The sequence below is a fragment of the Pteropus medius genome, unplaced genomic scaffold, assembly GCF_902729225.1.
Source record: "Pteropus medius unplaced genomic scaffold, Ma_sr-lr_union100, whole genome shotgun sequence".
Lineage (NCBI taxonomy): Eukaryota > Metazoa > Chordata > Mammalia > Chiroptera > Pteropodidae > Pteropus > Pteropus medius.
In genome coordinates, this window is record NW_024351731.1 from 7,735,641 (window position 1) to 7,757,489 (window position 21,849).

Here is a 21,849-nt window from a genome sequence, read left to right on the forward strand (position 1 = left end):
CCAGCCCCCCCAGTGCGCCTGCGCAGAGGCTCGGCGGCACGGGAGGACTACAGGTCCCGGCGTGCACTACGCTCGCGGCCGCGGCGCCTGCCGGGGAGGTCAAGTGGCTTTGGCCCGGCCCCGGAAGATAAGGCCGCTCGCAGGCGGTGCGTCTTCTCTTTCGGCCGCGCTAGGCAGTAGGTAAGACGCGATTTGGTTGCGGCCGTCCCGGTGTCATCCGCCGCCATCCGCCGCCCTGGCGTCCCCGAAGGACCCAAGCGGACTCCTGAGAGGACACCTAGGCGCACGGCCGGGGATGCGGCGCGGAGGGGACCGGGGACTGGAGGGAGGAGCCTGGGGAAAGAGGGCCCTGAAGCCGGGTGGCGGGGGAGCCTGGGCCGCCCGGGCGCTGACAGTGAGCTGCCCCTAGACTGCCACCATGGGCCGCGTGATCCGTGGGCAGAGGAAGGGCGCTGGCTCCGTGTTCCGCGCGCACGTGAAGCACCGCAAGGGCGCCGCGCGTCTGCGCGCCGTGGACTTCGCCGAGCGGCACGGCTACATCAAGGGCATCGTGAAGGTACGGGGCGCGGTCTGCGGCGGGTGGGCGTACCAGGCGGCCCCCGGGAACCCCCGCGCTCACGCCGCCTCGGCCCGCAGGATATCATCCATGACCCGGGCCGCGGCGCGCCCCTCGCCAAGGTGGTCTTCCGGGATCCGTACCGGTTTAAGAAGCGGACGGAGCTGTTCATAGCTGCTGAAGGCATCCACACCGGACAGTTCGTGTACTGCGGAAAGAAAGGTAAGCCTCGCACCTGGGATGGAAAGTCGGTGGAGTGGGGACTGGGTCGCACGAGGAGACTCGCCCTGAGTAAGGGCAGGGGAGGCACCCAGGAAGAAGCCTCACCTGGTGAGCCCTGGTGGGCCGAACGTGCCCATCGGGGTGCCCAGAGAGCAGTAGGAGGAGGCTGGGTCTCGAGCGCTGTGCAGAGCGAGTGCATTTGCGTTGCCTGTCGCTAGCAGTTGTCGAGATACCACTTTGCTCCTCTGACTGCTGCGTGGCGCTTCCCCTCGCAGCTCAGCTGAACATTGGCAATGTGCTCCCAGTGGGCACCATGCCCGAGGGTACCATCGTATGCTGTCTGGAGGAAAAGCCTGGCGACCGGGGCAAGCTGGCCCGAGCCTCTGGGAACTATGCCACCGTCATCTCCCACAACCCCGAGACCAAAAAGACTCGAGTGAAGCTGCCCTCGGGCTCCAAGAAGGTCATTTCCTCCGCCAACAGAGCTGTGGTCGGTGAGTGGCAGGCAGCAGTTGAATGCTGTGGGCCGCTTGTGATTAGCCAGCAGGTAGAACCTGAGTGCCAGCTCCACTAAAGTGTAAGCTCTGTAAGCTTGGGCATGTGTATAGTCTCTGAGTTGTAACGCTCGGGAAGTGGACTTGGTGTTAGTGCCTCACTGCTGGTTGGGAGTTGAAGGAGACGGGGTTATTAAACGATGAGACTTGTCTGGACTTCTGTCATTCCCCCCCTTAATCCACCCTAACGTCCTTTTCAGAGATGTGTGATTTTCTTAAAATCACCGAGTAAGTGTATCGAAAAGGATTTGGACTCAGGTTTGTTCACTGTGCTGTTTGGCAATCCTTTCAAGTCCCTGTGGCAAACCCAGCCCTTCCTGGGGACGTTCCTGAAAATATGTTCACAGAATAAGCAGAACTTGGCAGAAATGTGGCAGGTTGTTGGCTCAGTGGTCCCCCTTGGAGTTCAGAAATTGAGTGACCTGCCCAGTGTCAGACTTGGTAGAGGGAGAATGCTTCTCTGGAGAACTCTGGGTTGAAATAGACATTCCTGGTGATGTGGGTACAGGCTTGGTTTGGCTGTTCCATGGAGCCTGGAGACACGTGGCTGTTGGTTGCCAGACTACATAGTGTTACTGGGGCTTTAGGGAACTCTGTGATGATATGTACAGAGAGAAGGAAGCTGGTACAGAAGGTGGTGTGCTGATAAGGACCCAGCAGTTTTGGGGAGGGTGTGATGTACTTATCTATCTGAAGGGTCTGATTCCCCAACAGGTGTGGTGGCTGGAGGTGGCCGCATTGACAAGCCCATCCTGAAGGCCGGCCGTGCCTACCACAAGTATAAGGCAAAGAGGAATTGCTGGCCACGTGTGCGGGGTGTGGCTATGAACGTAAGTAGTCCAGAAGTAGGCAGTGGGATATGCGGGGTGCTGGGACTTGAGCCTAGAGGGGCATTTCTGGAATGTCCTCTCCCCTCTTGTGGGTGATCTGTGGTGTGAGCCTCTGGGTGAAGTTTTGTAGGTGTGGGCCAGCTGATACCCCCTCCCCCAAGCCCTCCTGAGGTGGCTGCGGCCACCCCACATTAACACCACCTCCCTCTGCTTGCAGCCTGTGGAGCATCCATTTGGAGGTGGCAACCACCAGCACATAGGCAAACCTTCCACCATCCGCAGAGACGCCCCTGCTGGCCGCAAAGTGGGTCTCATCGCTGCCCGCCGGACTGGGCGTCTGCGGGGAACCAAGACTGTGCAGGAGAAAGAGAACTAGGGCTGGGGGCTCAATAAAAGTTCTTCCGCCACTGAACTGTGCTTGCCCGTGGTTTCAATGGGAAGGGTCCTGTTGGGAAGACCACCATGGTGCTCCTGGTATAGGGAGCGCGGAGGTGGAGTAGACATACCAGTGAGCGGAGGGAGCTCTGGAGAGGAGGGGGTGCTGGGTCCCGTCATGCCTTGGTTCCTGCTGCCCTCACACCTGTGTTCACACCTTGTCTTGAGCACTGGGCAGATCTAGGTAAATGGAAGTTTTGGGGTGAGTGGTGCTCTTAAAGCCACAGGTTGAGCAGGGAAGCTATCCCGTGGAAGGACCAGGAATTTCTCAACAAATGGGCTTCCTGTTTGGCCATAGCCCATGGCATCTTGTCCCAAACTTGGTGACAGTTCTGACAACCAGAGCAGATGCTGTTGAGCAGGTGCCAACGTATTAGTGGAGGCCTATTGTATTGGTACATTAGGCCCAGGATATTCCCTTGTGAACCACTGAGCACTCGTGGTGCGAGCTGGGAGTTTGCTGCATCAGAACTGGTCACAGAATTAGGTTGTGTGCATCGGGATCCTTCCTACACAATGAGACCTTGCTGTGGCTGCCAGCTGGCTCCTTACTCTCATAATCCATTCTTGTCTCTGGTGCTAAACTCGCCCCCAGTTTTTAGTCTCGCTTTCTGTGGCCCCACCTGCCCTTGGCTGTCTACCACACCTAAGCAGTGACCCCGGCAGGGCATGGCCTCAGTAATGGTAGAGAAGTGTTTTCTTCTGAAACAAAGCATTAGTTTGGATCCCTGGACTCTAACCTGCCACTGTTTCATGGCTCCTCTCCAAATAAATAGGTCTGGGGCCTTGGCCAAGAGACTGACCATCTGGGAGGGTTTGCTGCAGAAGCAGTCAGGCACCCAGGAGGCTTTGTGTCTACTGGAGGCTTTGACCAGTAAGCATCCTCTTAACTTTCCAGAAGAGGGTGTGGTTCCCTGCTCTCATCTGTAAAAGGATCCCTTGTTGGCTGCAGTACCTTCAACAGCTCACTAGGCAGAATCACCGAAAATTTCTGTATCTCTTGTTGGCCGACTAAACTGTTCTCCAAAGCCTCACCCTTCCTTCGGTTCTGAAGCCTCAGGGTCACGGTTCCAGACCGCCACCTGGTGGCAGCGTTCCCGATCTGCTGCACCCCACTTAAACGGTTCCCGGCGCGGCGCGACCACCCAGGTGTGGCCGCCCGAACGCGCCTACTCCCGAACGCGAGGAGGAGGTGCGGCTTGCGTCACTTCCGGCTGGGTTTCGATTGGCCGTGCCGGTGGGGCAGGAGGGGCCAGGCGGGCGGTCGCCGCTCCGCGGCCCGGAGGTGAGTGCGGGCCGGGTGGGCGGGGCCTCCCGGGCGCTCGGCGGGAGTCGCGCCCTCGGGACCGCCGTGACACTCGGGGCCCCGGTCCGCCCGCGACCCAGGGCGCCTCCCACCCCGTCTCCCCGGCGGACGCCGTGCCCCCTACTGGCTCCCCCCACCGCCGCCCGGTTTTCCCGCCGAGCCCTCGCCTGTCCCGGGCCGCGCCCCTCCCACGCTGGGCTCCAGCGCCGGGCAGTCGGCGTCGCACGCGGCGTCTGCACGGCCACGCTGACCGGCCCCGTCGGCCCCCTGTGGTGGCCGCCCTTCTGCCCACGCTGTGTCGCCTCTGGGTTCCAAGGCCTTTCTCCCGGCAGCCAGATTTTTGTTTCTCTTCTTAGAGGCCTTTATTCGAGTTCTGAAACCTTTTCGTTTGCTTCCTGGTTTTGTGCTTTTAATATACACACTTATTTTTAACTATTTTGAGGAAGTTTAAAAATAAAATATAAAGAGCGGATTAGCAAACACCTATGACGGGTTGCCGGTTCCCTGTTTGCCACATGTGTTAAGCATTTCGTCCTTTTTTTTAATTTAAGAAAACTATTAAGGTGCAATTACTCAGACCCAGGGACCCAGTCCCACTGTCTTTTTTAGGCAACCCATTTGAGGTACAACTGACGAAGTTGTACAGATGTAAAGCATACAGCCTAATGTTTGATAGAGGTATACATTGTGAAATCACATTTCACCTAATTGACATGTCCATCACCTCGCAGAGGCACTCTTTTCTGTGTCTTTTTCCTCTCTGTGGTGAGGACACTTCAGATCTCAACAAATTTTTAAGCACACAATATTGCTGACCATAGTCACTGTGCTGTGTGTTAGATCTCCAACCCTTAACTCCCAGAAAGGAATGTTTGCTCTGACAGGCACCACCCCATTTTCTCTCAATTCCAAGTCTCCCCCACCCGGCAACCTCTGAAACCACTATTCCACGCTGCTTCTGTGATTTGGACCTTTTTAGATTCCACATATAGGTGAGATCATGTAGTGTTTACCTTTTTCTGTGTGGCTTATTTCACTTTGGATAATAATCCCCAGGTTCATTCATGTTGTTTCAAATGGCAGGATTTCCTTCTTTTTTATGACTGAGTAATGTATGCCACATCGTCTTTATCCATTCACCTGTCAATGAACACTTAGACTGTTTCTGTGTCTTAGGCATTGTGAATAAGCTGCAGTGCACATGGGGGTGTAATATCTCTTTGAGCTCCAGGTTTCATTTCCTTGGATAGAAACCCAGAAGTGGGTTGCTGGGTCATATGGCAGCTCTATTTTTAATTTTTTGAGGACCCTCCATACTGTTATCCATAGTGGCTGCACCAGTTAACAGTCCCAGCAACTGTGCATGAGGGTCCTCTTTTGTCCACATCCTCACCAACACTTCTTTTCTCTTGTCTTTTTGATGACGGGCATTCTGACAGGTGTGGGGTGATACCTCACCACGTTTTTGACTTACATTGACCTGAGGATCAGTGACATTGAGCATCTTTTCATAAGTCTGTTGGTTATTTGTATGTCTTTTTTGAATAACTTTCTATCTAGGTCCTTTGCCCATTTTTAAATCAGGTTATTTGTTTTGTTTGTTGCTATTGAGTTGTGTGAGGTCCTTCTATATTTTGGATCTTAACCCCTTATCGGATGTATGGTTTGCAGATGTTTCTCCTGCTCCTTAGGTACCTTTTCACTCTATTGATTATTTGGCTGTCAGCATGTTTTCCTACACCTCTACACACTCAGTCCACAGCCATGCTATCTTGAAGTCAGATACCGTCTGATTTCGGAAGCTGAGGAGGGTTGGGCCTGGTTAGTACTTGGATGGGAGACCACCTCGGAAGACCAGGTGGTGTAGGTGTAAAAAACAAGGGATTGTAAGCAGACAAGGTCCTTGCAATCTGTGAGGTCAACCAAGGGTTGCCTCTCCTGAAAACAAAAACAAAAAATCTACATACATACCATACTGTTGAAACCTAACATTTTTATGCAGCCTTACAGCTTTGTGCTCTGTCTGCAGACATTGATGTGGTTCCTTCCTTTCAACCATGTGGCCTTACCTGTTCCTTGATAACGGGTATTGAGATTGTTTCCATTTTATTCTTGCACACGGGCATGCGGAAACGTTCTGTGTGTCATCTTGTGTGATTAGCAAGTTTCTATAGGGCACACATCTGGAATTAGGGTTCCTGACTGGGAGTTTGCAGGTCTCAGGTCTACCAGACTGACTGTACTGCTTTACGGTTTACGCTCTATTTCCTCGTTTTTTGCTTTTGATATTGTGTAGCATTTTATATTTCCCCTAATCTATGAGGGAGAGAAGTCTTGTTTTACTTTACATTTCTCAATTTCTTAGACATTGAAAATCTTTTCAGATGTTTATCGGACATTTTGATTTGTGTACCAGGTCACGGCCTGTGCTCACTTTTTTAATTGGTCTTTTTTTTCGGTATTTAAAAATATATTCTGTATATTTATCTTTTGTTATATATGTTTGCAAATGTGTCCTCTTGCACTTTGGAGCTTATCTTTTAATTTTGTGGTACCTTGTACAGAAGTTTTTTCGATGGAGTAATGTTAGACAAGTTTTCCTTTATGGACTGTGCTTTTTGCATATTATTTTCTTATAACAGCTATAAACATTTTTCAAACACATTTAGGTCCTTAAGGCCCCTGAAAGGTTTTGTGCGCCAGGGCAGACGGGGATCTGCTTAGACCTCCCTTTGGAAAATGAGCTGTGCCAGCACCGCGGAGTGAGCAGTGCGCTGCTGCTGCCATCGCAGGCCTGTCACTAGCGAGTGCGCTGCACGCTACCCCTTCGTCATCTCTCCTGTGCTCAGACCACAGCACGTCTCGTTGTCTGGTAGGCGTGCCTCTGCCTAACTCACTTGTTCTGGCGTTGCCTTGGTTAATCTTGAATCATTCTTCTTGTGGTATTTAGGGTCGTTTTGGTCAGATGTCTTGAATCGTCCTGTTGCAATTTTGCTCAGAATTAGTAGATTCATTTGGAGAGAATCGACATTTTTGTGATATCCCATTTATGAACAGTGTCCGTTTCTTTATAGATCTGTTTAATAAAGTCCTTCAATAAAGTTTTATCATTTTGTCCATAAAGAACTTACATATTTTTGGTTAGACTTCTTAGGTGCCATGTGTTCGTATTTATCCGTCATAAATGTGTTTTTGGTTGCTGATTGCAGGTATGTAGGAGCGGAACTACTTAGTCTCTGTTGTCCTCAGTTATGGCACTCTTAACCTCCTGTGCAGGGCTAGCCTGACCTCAGGAAAGGCAGCTTTTGCCTGATGACAGTGTGCTTGTTGGCCACTCCTGATGGTCCACACTGACCGCATGACTTATGGTGGGTGCTCTGGGCCATGTGGCATCAGCTTGACCTCTGGAGGGGCTGGACACAAGTCAGTCACGCATGCCGTCAGCTATGTTGATGGCACCAAGCCAGTGAACTCTGGATGCCAAGGCTCGGGTGATCTTCCCTTGTTGGCACTACCCTGTGCACATTGTCACAGGTCAGTGCCAGGAGTGAGGAGCTGTCTGTGACTCTCAGGGAGAGAACGGCAGAAGCTGTGTGATGGTACTTGTCCTGGATTCTGCTTCTGCAATGCCTTGGCCAGTGACTTAATGTGTCTGCTGCTTGTAATACACAGTAACCATGTGTCTCAGCTTTCAAGCTTACGTGGGCTTTCCATTCAAGGTATAGATGCCAGGTCATGTTTTCTGATCAAGGGTGTGTTTGTTGGGGTGGGGGTGTAAAATTCCTGAAAGCCTATTAGTTCTGAGTCCTTGCAACGAATGACTGACTTTTAGGCTGATCTTGATGTCCTTTACTCTACTCTTGAGACTGGTGTTAGAAGTGAGGGCAAGTCTTGGGGACCTGACACTCTACACCACCTCACCTGCCTTTTTCAGCTCAGGAACTTTTACTCATGAAACCAAGTATTTCCCACTCTCCTTGGCAGGCCACAGCAGAGACTTCCAGTGCCACTCCCACTGCCATCCCCACGGTCTCCTCTGCCCTGGGGCAAGATCAGCTCCTGGTGAAGCTCCTCCTGGGCCTTGACCACCAGGCCCCGTGCACAGAGTCGCCTTGGGCGGCCTGGGCTCCCTTCCTCAGCTTCCCTCAGGGCTGCCTCACACTGTCTGGCACCTGCCAGGCTGAGTCCTGCTGTGCAGTCACCTTCCCCTAGAGGTGGGCCCTGCTGTCGTGTCCCCACACCTGATGAGTTGGGCGTGTCAGTGACATCATCAGCCAAGCATGAAAACCCCCCTTTCCCCATTGACTGAGAGCCCTGCATGATGCAGAAAATCCTTTCCTCCAAGACCAGGAGGGACACGTGTCCTCTTTTGCCTGGAACTGGCTCACCTGGGCCTTTCTCAGGCTTTCCTGGTCGAACAACTGCACTGATTTGTAGATCCTTACGTCCAAGTATTGTGTTTCCTTTACTCCAGACTTTCCAAGTCATTGCTTTTTTATTGGAGGAGGTCAGATTATAGTTACAGAGAGAAATAAATTTCAGGTGGACTAAAGTGTTTTCCAAATAGAAAATTTGAAGAGAATTGTCAAGTTCTTGCCAGCTGTCAGGAGAAATACAGTTAAGGGAAAGATTTAAATACATAAAATGTAAAGACTTCAAAATAAAATTAGAAATTCCAAAGCGTGAATGCTGTTGACGAGCCAGACTCGAGAGGTGATGGCTGAGGAAGCTGTTACAAGGGCGAGGGTCCTGAAAGGGAATCTTGGTCTCTGACGCTACTTCCCACGGCAGACGTGCATGCGCCCCAGCGGGTCCTGGGCTGCCTCCTGCTCCTTGGAAAGATGACAAAAATGCCTGACCTGGGGGCGGGGGGTGCTCCCCGCCAAGCTCCATGGACACTGAGCCTGATGTTCACCTATGGGCCAGTGGCAGCCAATAGCAAAAAAAGGCAGTGACATTCTGGACACGTAACGCTACAATTTAATCGAACCCTTATTCTCATCCTGATGGGAACATGGCTTTCTTTCTTTCTCTGTCACTTTCACGAGTAAGAACTGTGCCCTGAGAGGTGGTGGGCTTTGGGCGGCAGCCACCACGTCACGCTATCTGTGGACTCAGTTGGTAAGGGTTGGTGGCATCCCTTGGTGTGAATTTATGAGAACACACCAGTGACCAGCTCCTCACCAGTGTCTGCACAGAGGGGAAAACATGCTTTTATCTGCATCACAGTGTACTGCTGTGACTTGAGGGTCAGCACCTCAGTGCTTAATTTTTCCTGAGAAGCTGATATGTTCGAGAAAAAAAAACAAATTACTAATAAGTCAGATTTATCACAGTATATGATAATGGATAACAGACTCTCTTGGAACTGGGAATAAAAAAAAAATGAAACAAAACCAAACCTTTAAAAGTTAGGAATAGAAATATCTGAGAAAAAAAAGCTATTTGAATATGAGAAGTTTGTTTTAAAAATATGCATCAGAGGTCTTTTCAGTAATTTTTTGAAACGCCACCTGGTGCAGCAGCTAGCTGAAGTCTGGGCCTGGGTGTGGTGCTCTTCTCCGCTCCCCCACCCCAGACAGGGCCCAGAGGGCTGGACAACCCAGGACTTATTTCTGGGGTACAGGGTGCATAGGCTGTGAGGAAAAGACCCATTTTTTGAGTTGAATTTTTGCTAAGAAGTCAGGCACTGCTTCTGATCTTGAGGGGAACTAATGCACTTCTCACTAATCTTCAGCCTTTTTTTTTCATACAAAACTGGTGTTTCCACAATATTCGGGGCCTCCCGCCGAATTACATGACGCTACTTGATGACAATCTTTTTAGTAGCATTTTGTCCACACAGCACTTCAGTGTTTTAACAGAATACTGAAAACAGCCCAGCATTCTACTTTTATGTGCAATTATTAGGAAAGGCACGGGATGTTCTAAGAAAAACCTTTGTTTGGAACGTAAGGAAGTTTTATTGTGACAGTAATCCGTATGCCTTAACTTCCTTCCATTTCTCACTTCATATAATGAACTGTACGACGTTAAAGAATGCAGGACGGCTGTCTTCACCCAAATTCACAGCAGTTGTGTGAGGACTCTCCAGTAGGGCGTTTTCCGCTGGAATAACGGGCCCAGACCTGTGCGTGCCCGGCGGCAGCCGAGGTCACAGCTTCCCGTGCACCTTCTGGTGCTGGATGAGGTGCCCGTGCTGGTTGAAGGCGCGGCCGCACTCGGCGCATTCGTAGGGCCGCTCGCCCGTGTGGATGCGCTGGTGCTGGATGAGCACCGAGTACTGGCTGAAGGCCTTCCCGCAGCGGCCGCACTCGTAGGGCCGCTCGCCCGTGTGCGTCCGCAGGTGCACGATCAGGGTGGCCTTCAGGCTGAAGGCCTTGCCGCACTGCGCGCACCGGAAGGGCCGCTCGCCCGTGTGGATCCGCTCGTGCTGCACCAGGGAGCGGCGGGCGCTGAAGGCGTGGCCGCACTCGCCGCACACGAAGGGCTTCTCGCCCGTGTGCACGCGCTGGTGCTGGATGAGGTGCGAGTGCTGCACGAAGGCCTTGCCGCACGCGTAGCAGCCGTAGGGCTTCTCCTCGCTGTGGATGCGCTCGTGGTTCATGAGCGTGGAGCGGTGGCTGAAGGCCTTGCCGCACACGCCGCACTCGTAGGGCTTCTCGCCCGTGTGCACGTTGTGGTGCTGGATGAGCACCGAGCGGTCGCTGAAGGTGCGGCCGCACTGGCTGCAGGCGTACGGCTTCTCGCCCGTGTGCACGCGCTGGTGCTGCAGCAGCGTCCTCTTCACGCTGAAGGCGCGCCCGCACTGCGCGCACGCGTGCGGCTTCTCGCCGGTGTGCACGCGCTGGTGGCTGCGCAGCACCGTGCTGTGGTTGAAGGCCTTGCCGCACAGGGCGCACACGTAGGGCCGCTCGCCCGTGTGGATGCGCTGGTGCTGGATGAGGTGCGACAGCTGCGTGAAGGCCTTGCGGCACTCCGGGCACGCGTGCGGCTTCTCGCCCGTGTGGATCTTGTGGTGCTGGGCCAGGTCGGAGCTCACGCGGAAGGCCTTGCCGCAGTCGGCGCACGCGTACGGCTTCTCGCCCGTGTGGATGCGCCGGTGCTTGCTGAGCACCGAGCTCTGGCTGAAGGCCTTGCCGCACTCACCGCACACGTACGGCTTCTCGCCCGTGTGCGTCCGCTGGTGCTGCAGCAGATGCGAGCTGCGGCCAAAGGCCTTCCCGCACTCGACGCACTTAAATGGCCTGTCCCCGCTGGGGACGGCCGCATGCCCCGTCACAGGGCCCTTGGGTTGCAGGTCCTGACCCCCAGGGATGGCAACAGGGCCGGCCTGCAGGTCACAGCTCCCCGGGGGTGCGGTCCCCAGGATCACTGACAGGTCCTCAGAAATGAACGGCTTCACACTCAAATCTCTATCTCGGTTTCCTCCCTGGTCCTCATATTCTGAAACAACAAATCCAGAGTAAAAACAACGCAAATGTCGACCTGCTCCAGACCACAGGGCGAGCAGCCCCGAAGGTGGCTGGGCTGGTGGGGTGGCCAGCAGGGCTGGCGCACATGGCCACGTGAGCCGGAGGGGCACAAAAACCGGCAGCATCACACGAGACCTGTGTCCCATGCAAGGTCACACATGACAAACGGCAGCAGGGACGACGCAAGTTCACCTGAGCCCTGCCCTCGCTGGAGTCCTGTGCACGGGCTTCCGGAGGCCATCCGCAGCAGGAATAAAGGCAGGGCTGACGGTTGCGGGGCGCCCTGTCCCCCGGACAGCAACACACAGCAGCGAAGCCTGGTGCGGGGCTGTGACCCATTTGTGCAGAATGCCCTTGGGGCAAGACAGGACACGTGGGCAGCGGTGGGGGACATAGGAGGCCATGGTGTATGTTTCTACGATCAGGTTGGGGGCTCTGGGCTGACGCTGAGTGTGGGAGTGCAGTGGGTGCTGAGGATGAGTTTAAATCTCAGACACCGGGCCACTGAGATGACAAGAAGCCACTCGCAGACCAAGACTCCCTGAAGGAACAAGCACGTTCTAAGGGCGGGCTGTGCTCGGACCCACAGCGGAGCAGCAGGAAGCAGGAGACCAACTCCGCAGGATGGCGAGATGTGGCGAGGCCTGGCCGCCAGGCGCCATCACTTCTCCCGGGCACCCACTCGGTCCTGCACCTTGGGTGCCAGCCCCACCCGCCGCGCTGCCACCAGCTCATCTTCGCAGAAGCCTCTGCTGGCAAGTGGAAGGTACAAAGGACTGAGTGCTCACTGTCTCGTCAAACAAGGACACAAGGGGCTTGTGACAGATGCTGGGCCAGAAGCCCTCAGGAGGCTCAGCTTTACAAACCCAGAGAGTCCGTGCTTGGGTGGTACTGGGCGCGCATGTGCGGACATCTCCTCCTTCCCTCTCCCCTCCCCCCTCCAGCGGCAGCGGCATCACTTAGGACTGGTTTGTTTGGGAAAAACCCTGGCAGCCCTGGGAGCCCGCATTCCGCCGTTCACGTGCAGAGACCCACAGGATGTCCCAGCATGCAAGCCCCTCCCTGCCTGAGCCTGGTGGAAAGTGTCTCTCCGGGGCTGTTAAGAAGCACACTGAGTGGCAATCAGTGGCATTTCCCTCTGCTTTGTCCGTAATAAGAGTATCTTCAAGTACCACCTGCCCACCTTTAAAAAGATTTGTGTATGTGGTACCACCATTATTGAGACATAAGCTCAACCTTTTAATTGGTTAAGAACTTGGTTTGGTAAGACGGAAACTATGTTAACGGGCCCCTTTCAAGGACCCTTGAAGAATAACTGACTCAGAAGCCAAGCATTCTCCCCACAAAGCCGGGGGACCTTCTGAGAGGGACTTGACATGTGCTTGATTTGACCTGCGGTGTCTCTGGGAATAGCTACCTTGGAAGGAGGTAGGCAGCAGCAAAGCCTCAGCACAGGGTCATCCAGGAAGAGGCAAGGGTAAGGCAGAGGGCTCCCCAGGCCAAAGTGGCTCCCAACCCCACCCTGAGCTACAGCTGCCCTCATGGCCTCCCTGCCCCACAGCTCTCCAGGGCCCAGGTAGCTTTCCACCCGCTACTGGGTCTCCGTCTGGACGGCCCACCAGCACGCTTAGGTCCTGAGCCCAATAGAACTTGCTCTTCTCTCCTCCTGCGGCTGGTGGCGTGGGGTCTGCATCTCTCCTGAACTCTTCCCTTCTCTACCTGCCCTAGCGTCCAAAGCCCTTGTTCCCGCGGCCAAACCACCACGTGACAGCTTGCTGTTGCCCACTGCTCACTCTCCTCTCCCTAGCACCACCTGCTCATCAGAGGCACCAGAGGGCACTGCTGTGCACAAACCTCTCATCTCCAACCTCCACGCTCTCGGACAACCTGACGATCTCTCCGGCACCTAATCTGAAGGGCACTTGTCCAAGACTGTCATCAGGTAAGACCACAGCCAGCACCAAGGAGGCCAGGTCCTGTTTGGTGGTGGCTCCGTGTTTTCCTGCCCACTGTGGCTGCAGCCGGCAAACGGTTTAAAGTTGTGTGCAGGACTGCCACAACATAATGCTGTGTCTGTTTTTAGTCACTGGAAAACTGAATTCCTCTGAAGATACCTGATTTTGCAGGGCAGTTCAGAGGTGGGCTATCTGTCACACCCATTGCCCCGTCCACACGGTCCCCGGGAACAAGGCAGAGAGCGCTATGCCTGCTCGGCCAGAGGCAGTGCTGCGTCAGCTCCATGCACCCTGAGGGGGTCGCATCCTGCAAGACAGGCTGACCGAAGTCCTCCTGAGACACAGAGGTCACCCTCCGCCCCTGGACCGCTCTGCCCATCGTGACTGCAGACAGTGCCGTCAGGGTGGTGCACCTGCTGTCGTCTTCCCTGCTGTGATTTTCTCCAGGATGGTCTTGCACATCTTTTGTTAGATTACTGCGTCCTTCATAGCTCTGATGCCGTTGTAAATGTTATATTTTAAAAAATCACCTTAAAAAACATTTTTTTCCTTTTCTCTTTTTTGTATCTATATGAGACAGTGGGTGTTAAGTTACCGTGGTCATCTTTTTACACTGTATGACAGTCAAGTCGCTGTGTTGTACACGTTAAATTTGTACGGTGCTGTATGTATGTTAGTTATATCTCAGTAAAATAGGAGGGGGGATCACACTTCTGTTGCTGACGAATAGAAATAAAAGTTACTTTGTATCCAGCCAAGCTGGCGAATTTTAATCAGTCTTCTTCAAGCAGACAATCATATGAACTGCACACAACACTTTCTTTTTTTACCAATTCTTATAGCTTTAGTTTAGTTTCTGTTTATCTTGCTTTATGTTGTGTATGGAACACCCCAGGACAATGCCCTGTTCTTCATCTCACGCAGTATGCTTTCGGCCCTCGCCATCAGTGTCAGGATAACTTCCCCTCATACCTAGGATGCTGTGTTCTTCTGTAAATCAACCAGAGAACCCTCCAAATCTGAACGGCCCCCATGGACAGGGACCTGGCAGAGGCAGAATCGCCACAGGGTGCTCTCACCACTCACCTCTCCACTCGCTTCCTGCACGGGGCCTCTGTCCAGCTCAGCCGTGCCTGACCACACTGGCTCCTTTGCTAGGAGAGGCCCAAGTGGAAGCCACTCCCACTGTCCCCGCCAGCACCCACAGCCACTGAGACCTGCTAGCCCCTAGTGGAGGAAGGCCAGCTGCTCTCACTCACCTGAACGGCCACCACCCAGGCCTCTGCTCTCCTCAGCTCCCTGCCCATCCAGCACCCACGGCTCTTCTCCTCGCTCCAGCTGGGAGATCACGTTGGGCTTGGTCCCTGGAAGTCCTGCTCAGGGGGAGAGAAGCACTTTCATCTAGAGCATCCCCACCCCACCTGAGCAGCCCACGGGCAAGACACAAGACCAACCCCCTCTGGAGCTGAGCACCTGGAGACCCCACGGCCCCGCCCCTGACCGAGCCCCCAGACACAGACTGGCTGCTGTGGGGCCGCACCCAGCGAAACCACGTTCCCGTAGGTCTCCATCATCACGTGTCGGTAGAGGCCCCGCTGGGCAGGGCACAGGTGGTCCCACTCCTCCTGGGAGAGGAGCACAGCCACGTCCTCGAAGGTCACCTTAGCCTGGAACGACAGGGGTAGCTGCAGGACAGATGGCGTCTCCACATCCGAGACTGAGTGGGTGCAAGGGACATGGGGTGAGAACGTGCCCTGGGATGGGGGCAGAGCCCCGTGACACACAGGGGGCAAAGGGAGAGCTGAATGGGGGGACAGGAAGGGGCTACAGAGTTCAGGGAAGGCACTGACACTCAAGTAGGCTGCTACCGGGGGCCTGGGAGGACCAAGAGGAAATGCAGCTACACAGGCCTCAGGGGCAGCTCACCTGGGGTCCCGCCGGTGGCGGCAGGAGCCTGGCTGCTGCCATTGTCTGGTTCCCTGGGGTCTCTGAGGAAGCTGGAAATCGGAGAAGCCTGTGGTGCTGAGGAAGTGGAGGGCACACATGAGGACCCAGCCCCGCCCTCGTGGACTCTGACCCCAGAGTTCAGGAGCCACGTAAACATGCGGTTCTTGAGCTCTTTGTCTGTGGGCAAAGACGTCACATCTGAGAGGCCTGGGGATGCCTGTGCACCCTCGGGTTTCCGGGCCATCTGCCCTGCTCACTGGGCCTGGCCACGGTCTGTGCACAGGGCCCATGAGAGAGCATTCACACAGGTGCCAGGCTGCCCTAGAGACCACCAGCAATGCAGAGGGCTAGAGATGGGCAGTTCTGCTTGAGGCCCACACTCCTGTGGCGACCCCACCCCAGGCCCTGCACACCTGGCTGACTATGCCTCTCTCATGGACACACTGACACCAGCTGGTTGAGCTTCAGTGGCCCTGGGGCTCCCATGCATGGGGCTGTCGGCACTATGCATTGGGGGCTGGGCTCTAGGGACACATCAGGACAAGTTAAGCTGAGGTGTCTGTGACACCAAATTGCTGGGTAAAAGGGGGCACCAGGAGCTGTCCCGATGAGGGGATGGGGTTCACATGTGGGATGCCAAGTGAGACCCTATCACGGGACACAGAAGCCCAGCAGGCAGACAGGTCATTTAGGGAAAACAGTCCAAAACGACTATCAACTGTGTCGTGCGCAGTGGGCCACCTAGAGGGAGGGTGGGCGGCAGGAAGCCGGGGAGCACCATAACCTGTTCTCGCTGTAAAAGGGCACATGTGTGCACCCATTCGTTCACCTAGACGCACACTGAGCTCACTGCGGCCGCCCAGGGGCAGGACGGGAGTGGGGAGGAGAGGTTGGCCCTCGCCGCCTCTTCCCTCCGTTCGCCGGCAACGCCCAAATGTGCACGTGTGTTCGTGCAATGCAGCCCTCACTGGAACCGAACGGGGTCTTCCCATGGGGCGAACAGAACCGTCTTAGAATTCGTGTGGACAGCGGTGCTGGAGGACAGGCAAGGCCAGAGCTTGACAGAATGGGGGTGGTCCCACCTCACCAGGTCTCAGAACCAATGGCGGCGAAGCCGTTGTCACCACGTGCTCCACCTGCTGCCCCACCTGCCACTTTCCTGAGTCTCCCAGACCTGCCATCTCCCATGGTCAGTCATTCTCCCTACAGCCTTGTCCAGCTATCTTCCCACAAGGTCTCTGTCCCACCTCCCACCATGAAGTGGCCCTGGAGGGGTTTCCTATGACCTCCGTGTGGCCAAGCCCTTCTCTACAGCTGGCAAGGGGGTTAAGTCAGCCAAAAATCAAGTTCCCCTCAAATTCGGACCTCAGTAGTCTCTGTCAATCCTTGTCTGCATGAGAACTTGACCTTCAGGAATGATCCAGCTCTGGCTCCCTGGGTGCCTGGCACCGGTGGACGGTCACCCACACTGTGGCCAGTCTGAACTTGGGCTGGGACCAAAAAGGGGCCTCATAGTGGGTGCTGGCGGCCGGCCCTGCTGACCCAGGAGGCGCTGGCTCTTGTGGCCATGAGGCCTTGGCTGTCTCTGCCCCTGTCTGTGCACTGGAGCTGCTACCCGCCTCAGGTCCCACACGGACCGGGCGCTGGGTGCAGTCGTCCCGCAGCCTGGATGCTCAAGGGCCCTTGAGCTGGCAAAACCCTTCCCTGTAATGCAGCATCTCCTACAGCATCTCAGACACAGGTAACGTCTAACACTGAGCTCCCATTTCTGCGCCCAGCTGAGTCTGCACACCTGTACAGAGACCTGACTCCGAGGCCCTTTCTTCCGCCTAATCCACTCTCCAAATGCACCCAGAGAACCTGGTCTCCTGGCAGCCGGGTCCTGCGCCCACCTACACAGGGACACAGAGACCGTCCTCGGCTCCAACCCCTCCCTGGGCCTCCCTCTGCTGGACGCTCCTGCCCCGTGTGGATGCTCAGCCTCACTGCCCTCTCACTGAGGCCCTTCCTGACCCAGCAGAGCAGCCAGTGGCCCAAGGATCACGAATGGCCTTAAAAGAGCAATGAGGCCATACTTTACATCCTGTAGAACAGCGGCAAGTACCAGGTGGACACCGACCACTGGCAGGGATGGGGAAGCCGACTTTCTCATACCCCACTCTCTCAGGAAGCCACCGGGCAAGTCAGATGCATCCCTGGACAGTGGGTGCCCTCCCGGAAGGCTCAGGCTCAAAGATGTTGCCGCCACCAATGTCGCCACTGTCCTTCCACACACAGGTCACGCACCCACCGAGAGAAAGATTCAGGCTGTGCCATGCAGCAAGACAAGTAAGCAAAAGCCAAAAGCACAGATGCAGGGAGCGCATCAAAGATACTCTCATTTCCTAAACAATGACGCCAGGGCCACCAAAGGCATTCGCTTTGTGTCCACTTGTAAAACAGGGAGAAGACATGTGTCCTCCAAAGGACTCAGGAGGACGGCATGATTAGTGAGACAACATTCAGAACAGCCTGGTGCAGGCAGATGCTGCTGGACTAGGTGGTTTTGTCTCATTCGATTAGATTAACCCCCAAACCAGGTTGTCGACACAAGTGAGGCATGGAGGTAGAGGGCAAAGACGGAGCAGGGAAAGAGCCTGTCATGGGTGAGTCCTAGAAAGCATTAAAAACAAGAGGTTTCTACCTAGGGGCCACCTGTACATACTGCCAAGTAAGACAAGCATGTCACAAAGTACATTGCTTGCCGCACTCTGAATGTTTGTGTCCTCCAAATTCATATGGTGAAATCCTAATGCCCAATGTGATGGCGTTAGGAAGAGGGACCTTTGGGAGGCTGGGCTGCTGCCCTTATGAAAGACCCCAGAGAGCTCCCTGCTCCTTCTGCCACATGAGGACCCAGGGAGAAGTCTGCAGCCAGGAGGGCCCACACTTGACTGCGCCGGCACCGCAGCCTTGCAGTCTCCAGAACTGGGAGCAGTAAATGCCTGTTTTGTGGTCACCCAATCTGTGGCACTATGTTACAGCAGCCCAAACAGACCAAGACACCTGTATTTCAATAAAAAAATGAACGAAACAAATGTAAAAAGTGGTAATGACTAGTTTTAAATTTCTCTTACTTGTACTTTGGTAGATAAGATCTGGATCTCCTGCAATAAGTCTTTTACCGGATGCAAAAACATGCAAAGCACTGCGGGCCTCACACAGAAACCGCCGCAGGAAAGCACAGAGCCATCTGCGCACCAAGACTGGCTTTAACAAGCCAGCCTACTCACTGCCCCCATGATTCTGATGCCCAACTCCAGGCTGTGCTCCCAGGGAAAAACACAGGCGTTTAGACAGAAGAGAACAGGTAGGCATGACGAGTCTTGTCCAGATGTCCCCCAGAGCAGGAATCACTACACGAGTGTCAGGAAGGACTTTGAGGAGCCATTACACCCCAGCACTGGGGCAAGCACCAACAGCACCCCCCCACCCCCTGGGTGCCTGCATCAGCCACCCATCCACCCGTCAATCCCAGTCATTCTTCAGATGCAGGCAGGAGTTTCATAGTTTGGAAATTTACCAAGAGAATAACCCAAACACCTAGAGAAAATGGGAAGGAAGTACATTTCAATGAGACGCTCTGCCAAGTGGGGTCTCAAAGGTGACTGAGTGGCCGGCCAGCAAGGAAAAGATCTAAAAAAGGGACTGCAGAGATGCAAAGCGCTTAGAGTTAAACTAAGAATTTATTACTATGAACTTGTTCTGTAAGCTAAGCTTTAGGAACTTATTGTCACCCTTGTTGTAATTCAAGCATGTTGGTCCTTCCAAAGACCCCGCCCATGGTGACAGCTGTGACAGACACCCTCAGAGTCCCTGGTCTGGGTTGGGTGGCTCCCAGGATCTCCCTTCCTTCCAGCCCCACCATCTGCACCCCAGGGTGTTCCTGCTGGAACGCTCTGTCCTCTAAGGTGAAAGCATCTCCAGAAAGCACAATTATGCAACCTTTCGGAGTAAGTGGCCAAAAATACGCACCCAAACCGCCAGCTTTCCTATACCAGCCACGCCCAAGCAGAAAATACAGGGAAGATTCTAGTCACAAATGACGACAAGAAACGAACTTGGAATAAACTTAGAAATGTGATGTCAATTCTGCCCTCTGTCTCCACAAAGCCGCGGCCTGGAGGCAGGTGGGCCGGGATGCAGAGGCAGGCTCAAGAACAGAGAGCCAGGGCCAAGTCCATGATTCAAATCTCTGGGGAAAAGATGATTCAGCAAACGGTGCTAGGACAATGGGTTAAATGTTCTGGGAAGAAATAAAATCAGACCTTTACACAAAGCTCAACAAATCTCCCAGAAAGTAAAGTAAAGGCAAAGTGATGAAAACTAGGACAAAAACTTAGATCATCTCATACCACATACCGAAAGTCTAATGAATCCATCGGACAAACTAATGAATGACTTAAGATTTAACTTACATCATAAGATGAACTTGAATAAAAATACACACAATTTTTCATTAATTTAGGTAGGAAGGGCCTTTCTAAGCCAAATACCAAAGGCAGGAAGCCTGGGGGCAGAGACCCACAGGTCTGCAGCATGAAAACCAAAATCTTATGTAAATCAAAGCCACCACAAACGCCAGAAATGGGCCCAAAGACATGTAAGAATTTAATACACGACAAAGGTGGTTTTCCAAGGCAATGGAAAGATGAATTATTTAATAAGTAGTCTTGGAAACAGCATGATTTAGAGGGGGAAAAAAGCTGGATTCCCTTCACTCTGCACCAGAATAAATTCCAGATGGTCCAACATTTTATAAGTATCACAGAAAACAAGAGTTTATTTTAAGAATAATCTTGGGAGTGGGGAAAGCCCTTTAAAACATAACTAAATATCTGGCCATTAAAAATTTGAACGCTTCTATTTCTAAAACCCCAACCCAAGACAAAACACCATAACCAGAGTCAAACAACCATTTGAGAATATTTTCAACACATATGGAATACAAGAAGTGGCAGATCACAAAGAAAACACAAAGGCTAAAACACACGAAGAGTTTCGACCTCATCAAACGTCGGGGTGGGTTATTAAAACACTGATCTGGCAAGAACACGGGGAAATGACGCTAAGACTCCAGCCTCGACTTCACTCCACCGGCGAGTCGCCCCACAAGGGACCGGGTGTCAAAGCCGGTGGAACGCACGGCCGAGAGAATGCGGCAGCGAAACCTCACAGGCGTCACCGGGAAGAGCGACCGCGCCCCCACCCCGAGCTTCCCTTTTCGGTTAAAAACGGAAAGGCACTAAGACCCGGAAAGGACACAAAGCAAACCAGCCAGCGTCCTCCACGCACACGGGCAGTCTGTCGCGGAGGGTGACTTTCACTTTTCATATTTTTCTGACGAGCTTGTATTTTACAAAAAAAATCACTGCATATTATTTTCTACTAAAATGCTGAAAAGCAAATAATAAACAAGAGAAATATTTGCAAGCTGTTAGAAAAGGTTGGTCTCGTTCATTAAAAAGGGGCTCTTAGAAGTAATAGGGGACAGACGACATCTATGGCAAAATGGAAGGAGGGTGTGAAATTCGGCAAGAAGCACTTTTCCCCACGAGACCAGAAAGGCAGTTTCCTGCGAGGCGGAGGCCCTCGGGTGCCGCGGGTCCGCGTAGGCCCTCTCAGTCCCTGGGTCAGTACTTGGGGCCCCCCGCACGGGGCCGACACCCTTCCCGGGCAATCGCGCCCCGTCCTCCCCGCCATGAACCCGCCAGGGCGCGCCGTGGACAGGGGCCGGGGAGTGGGTTCGGGAGCGGCGGGGCTGGGGCATGGCAAACGGTTGGGGTGGGCGCTCAGTGGTCCGGAAACGGGAAGGGGGCTGCTGCGCATTCCTGGGAGGGAACCGGCGCGAACGTAGGGGCCAGTGCGTGCCTGCTGTGAGGCACCGGATCCGGTTGGAGGCCGCGCCCGCTCCCGCGACCACTGGGGGAGAGGGGCCGGGACCGCCCGCGCCCAACCGCGGCCCTCACTCACCGTCCCCGCCGCAGCCTCACGCGCGACGGCGCGGCCGCCTGCAGCGCACTCGGACAAAGGGGGAAGCCCCGCCCCGTCTGCGCATCCACCAATCCCTGGGGGCCCCGCCTCCTCTTGCCCCGCCCGGCAGGCCGGCCCACCAGTCTTAGCGCGCGATACCTCCCAGGCCAGCCGTCGGCCCCGCCTCCCCTTCTCCTGACGGCCACCGAGAGCCGAGGCCTCCGCGTCGCCTAGAGAGGCCACATTGCGCCCTGGCCTCGCACTTCCGGCGGCCCTACAGAAGCTTCCGGTGTCCCCCGATCCAGCCCCATGTCTACAGGCAGCCGCGCCCCTTCTGTCGCCGGGCACCTGGTCTCTGCGCTGGCGGGTCCGTCCTCCGTTTGTACTAGTTTACCTGACTCCGTGTCGTAGCTTCTGATTGCTGCCCCGGCGGTTGGCAAGGGCTTGGCGGTGGCCATCATGTTTGACAGTGACGGCCTCCTCGTCAACCTGCAGTGATGTTTACCGATTTTGGGGTCTGTCTTAAACGGTGCGCCTGCGAGGGCCCTGGGCGCTAC

General features: G+C 54.4%; 2 protein-coding genes and 1 long non-coding RNA gene across 4 annotated transcripts; 2 read left to right on the top strand and 1 right to left on the bottom strand.

The window, feature by feature from the left end:
- The first annotated feature begins 39 nt into the window (after positions 1 to 39).
- RPL8 (ribosomal protein L8) lies at positions 40 to 2,574 on the top strand. The gene is made up of 6 exons (XM_039846198.1): positions 40 to 180; positions 410 to 556; positions 637 to 778; positions 1,054 to 1,272; positions 2,047 to 2,162; positions 2,380 to 2,574. The coding sequence occupies exons 2-6, from the start codon at positions 419 to 421 to the stop codon at positions 2,536 to 2,538; spliced, it is 774 nt and encodes a 257-aa protein (XP_039702132.1). The 5' UTR covers positions 40 to 180; positions 410 to 418; the 3' UTR covers positions 2,539 to 2,574.
- Positions 2,575 to 8,383: 5,809 nt separating this feature from the next.
- On the bottom strand, positions 8,384 to 21,788 carry LOC120588842 (zinc finger protein 250-like). Of its 2 annotated transcripts, none has more exons than XM_039846168.1 (5): positions 21,687 to 21,788; positions 15,260 to 15,355; positions 14,874 to 15,000; positions 14,593 to 14,706; positions 8,384 to 11,349 (listed from the first exon to the last, which is right to left on the bottom strand). In XM_039846168.1, exons 2-5 carry the CDS (start codon positions 15,299 to 15,301, stop codon positions 10,058 to 10,060), a joined length of 1,575 nt encoding a protein of 524 aa, XP_039702102.1. In that variant the 5' UTR covers positions 15,302 to 15,355; positions 21,687 to 21,788; the 3' UTR covers positions 8,384 to 10,057. The 2 variants fall into 2 exon arrangements, with proteins under 2 accessions (XP_039702102.1, XP_039702101.1); XM_039846167.1 differs by lacking the exon at positions 21,687 to 21,788 and adding an exon at positions 21,293 to 21,404.
- Positions 11,348 to 13,874, top strand: LOC120588857 (uncharacterized). The gene is made up of 2 exons (XR_005649333.1): positions 11,348 to 13,320; positions 13,505 to 13,874. It is a non-coding gene; the product is annotated as an uncharacterized LOC120588857 (long non-coding RNA).
- Positions 21,789 to 21,849: the final 61 nt, after the last annotated feature.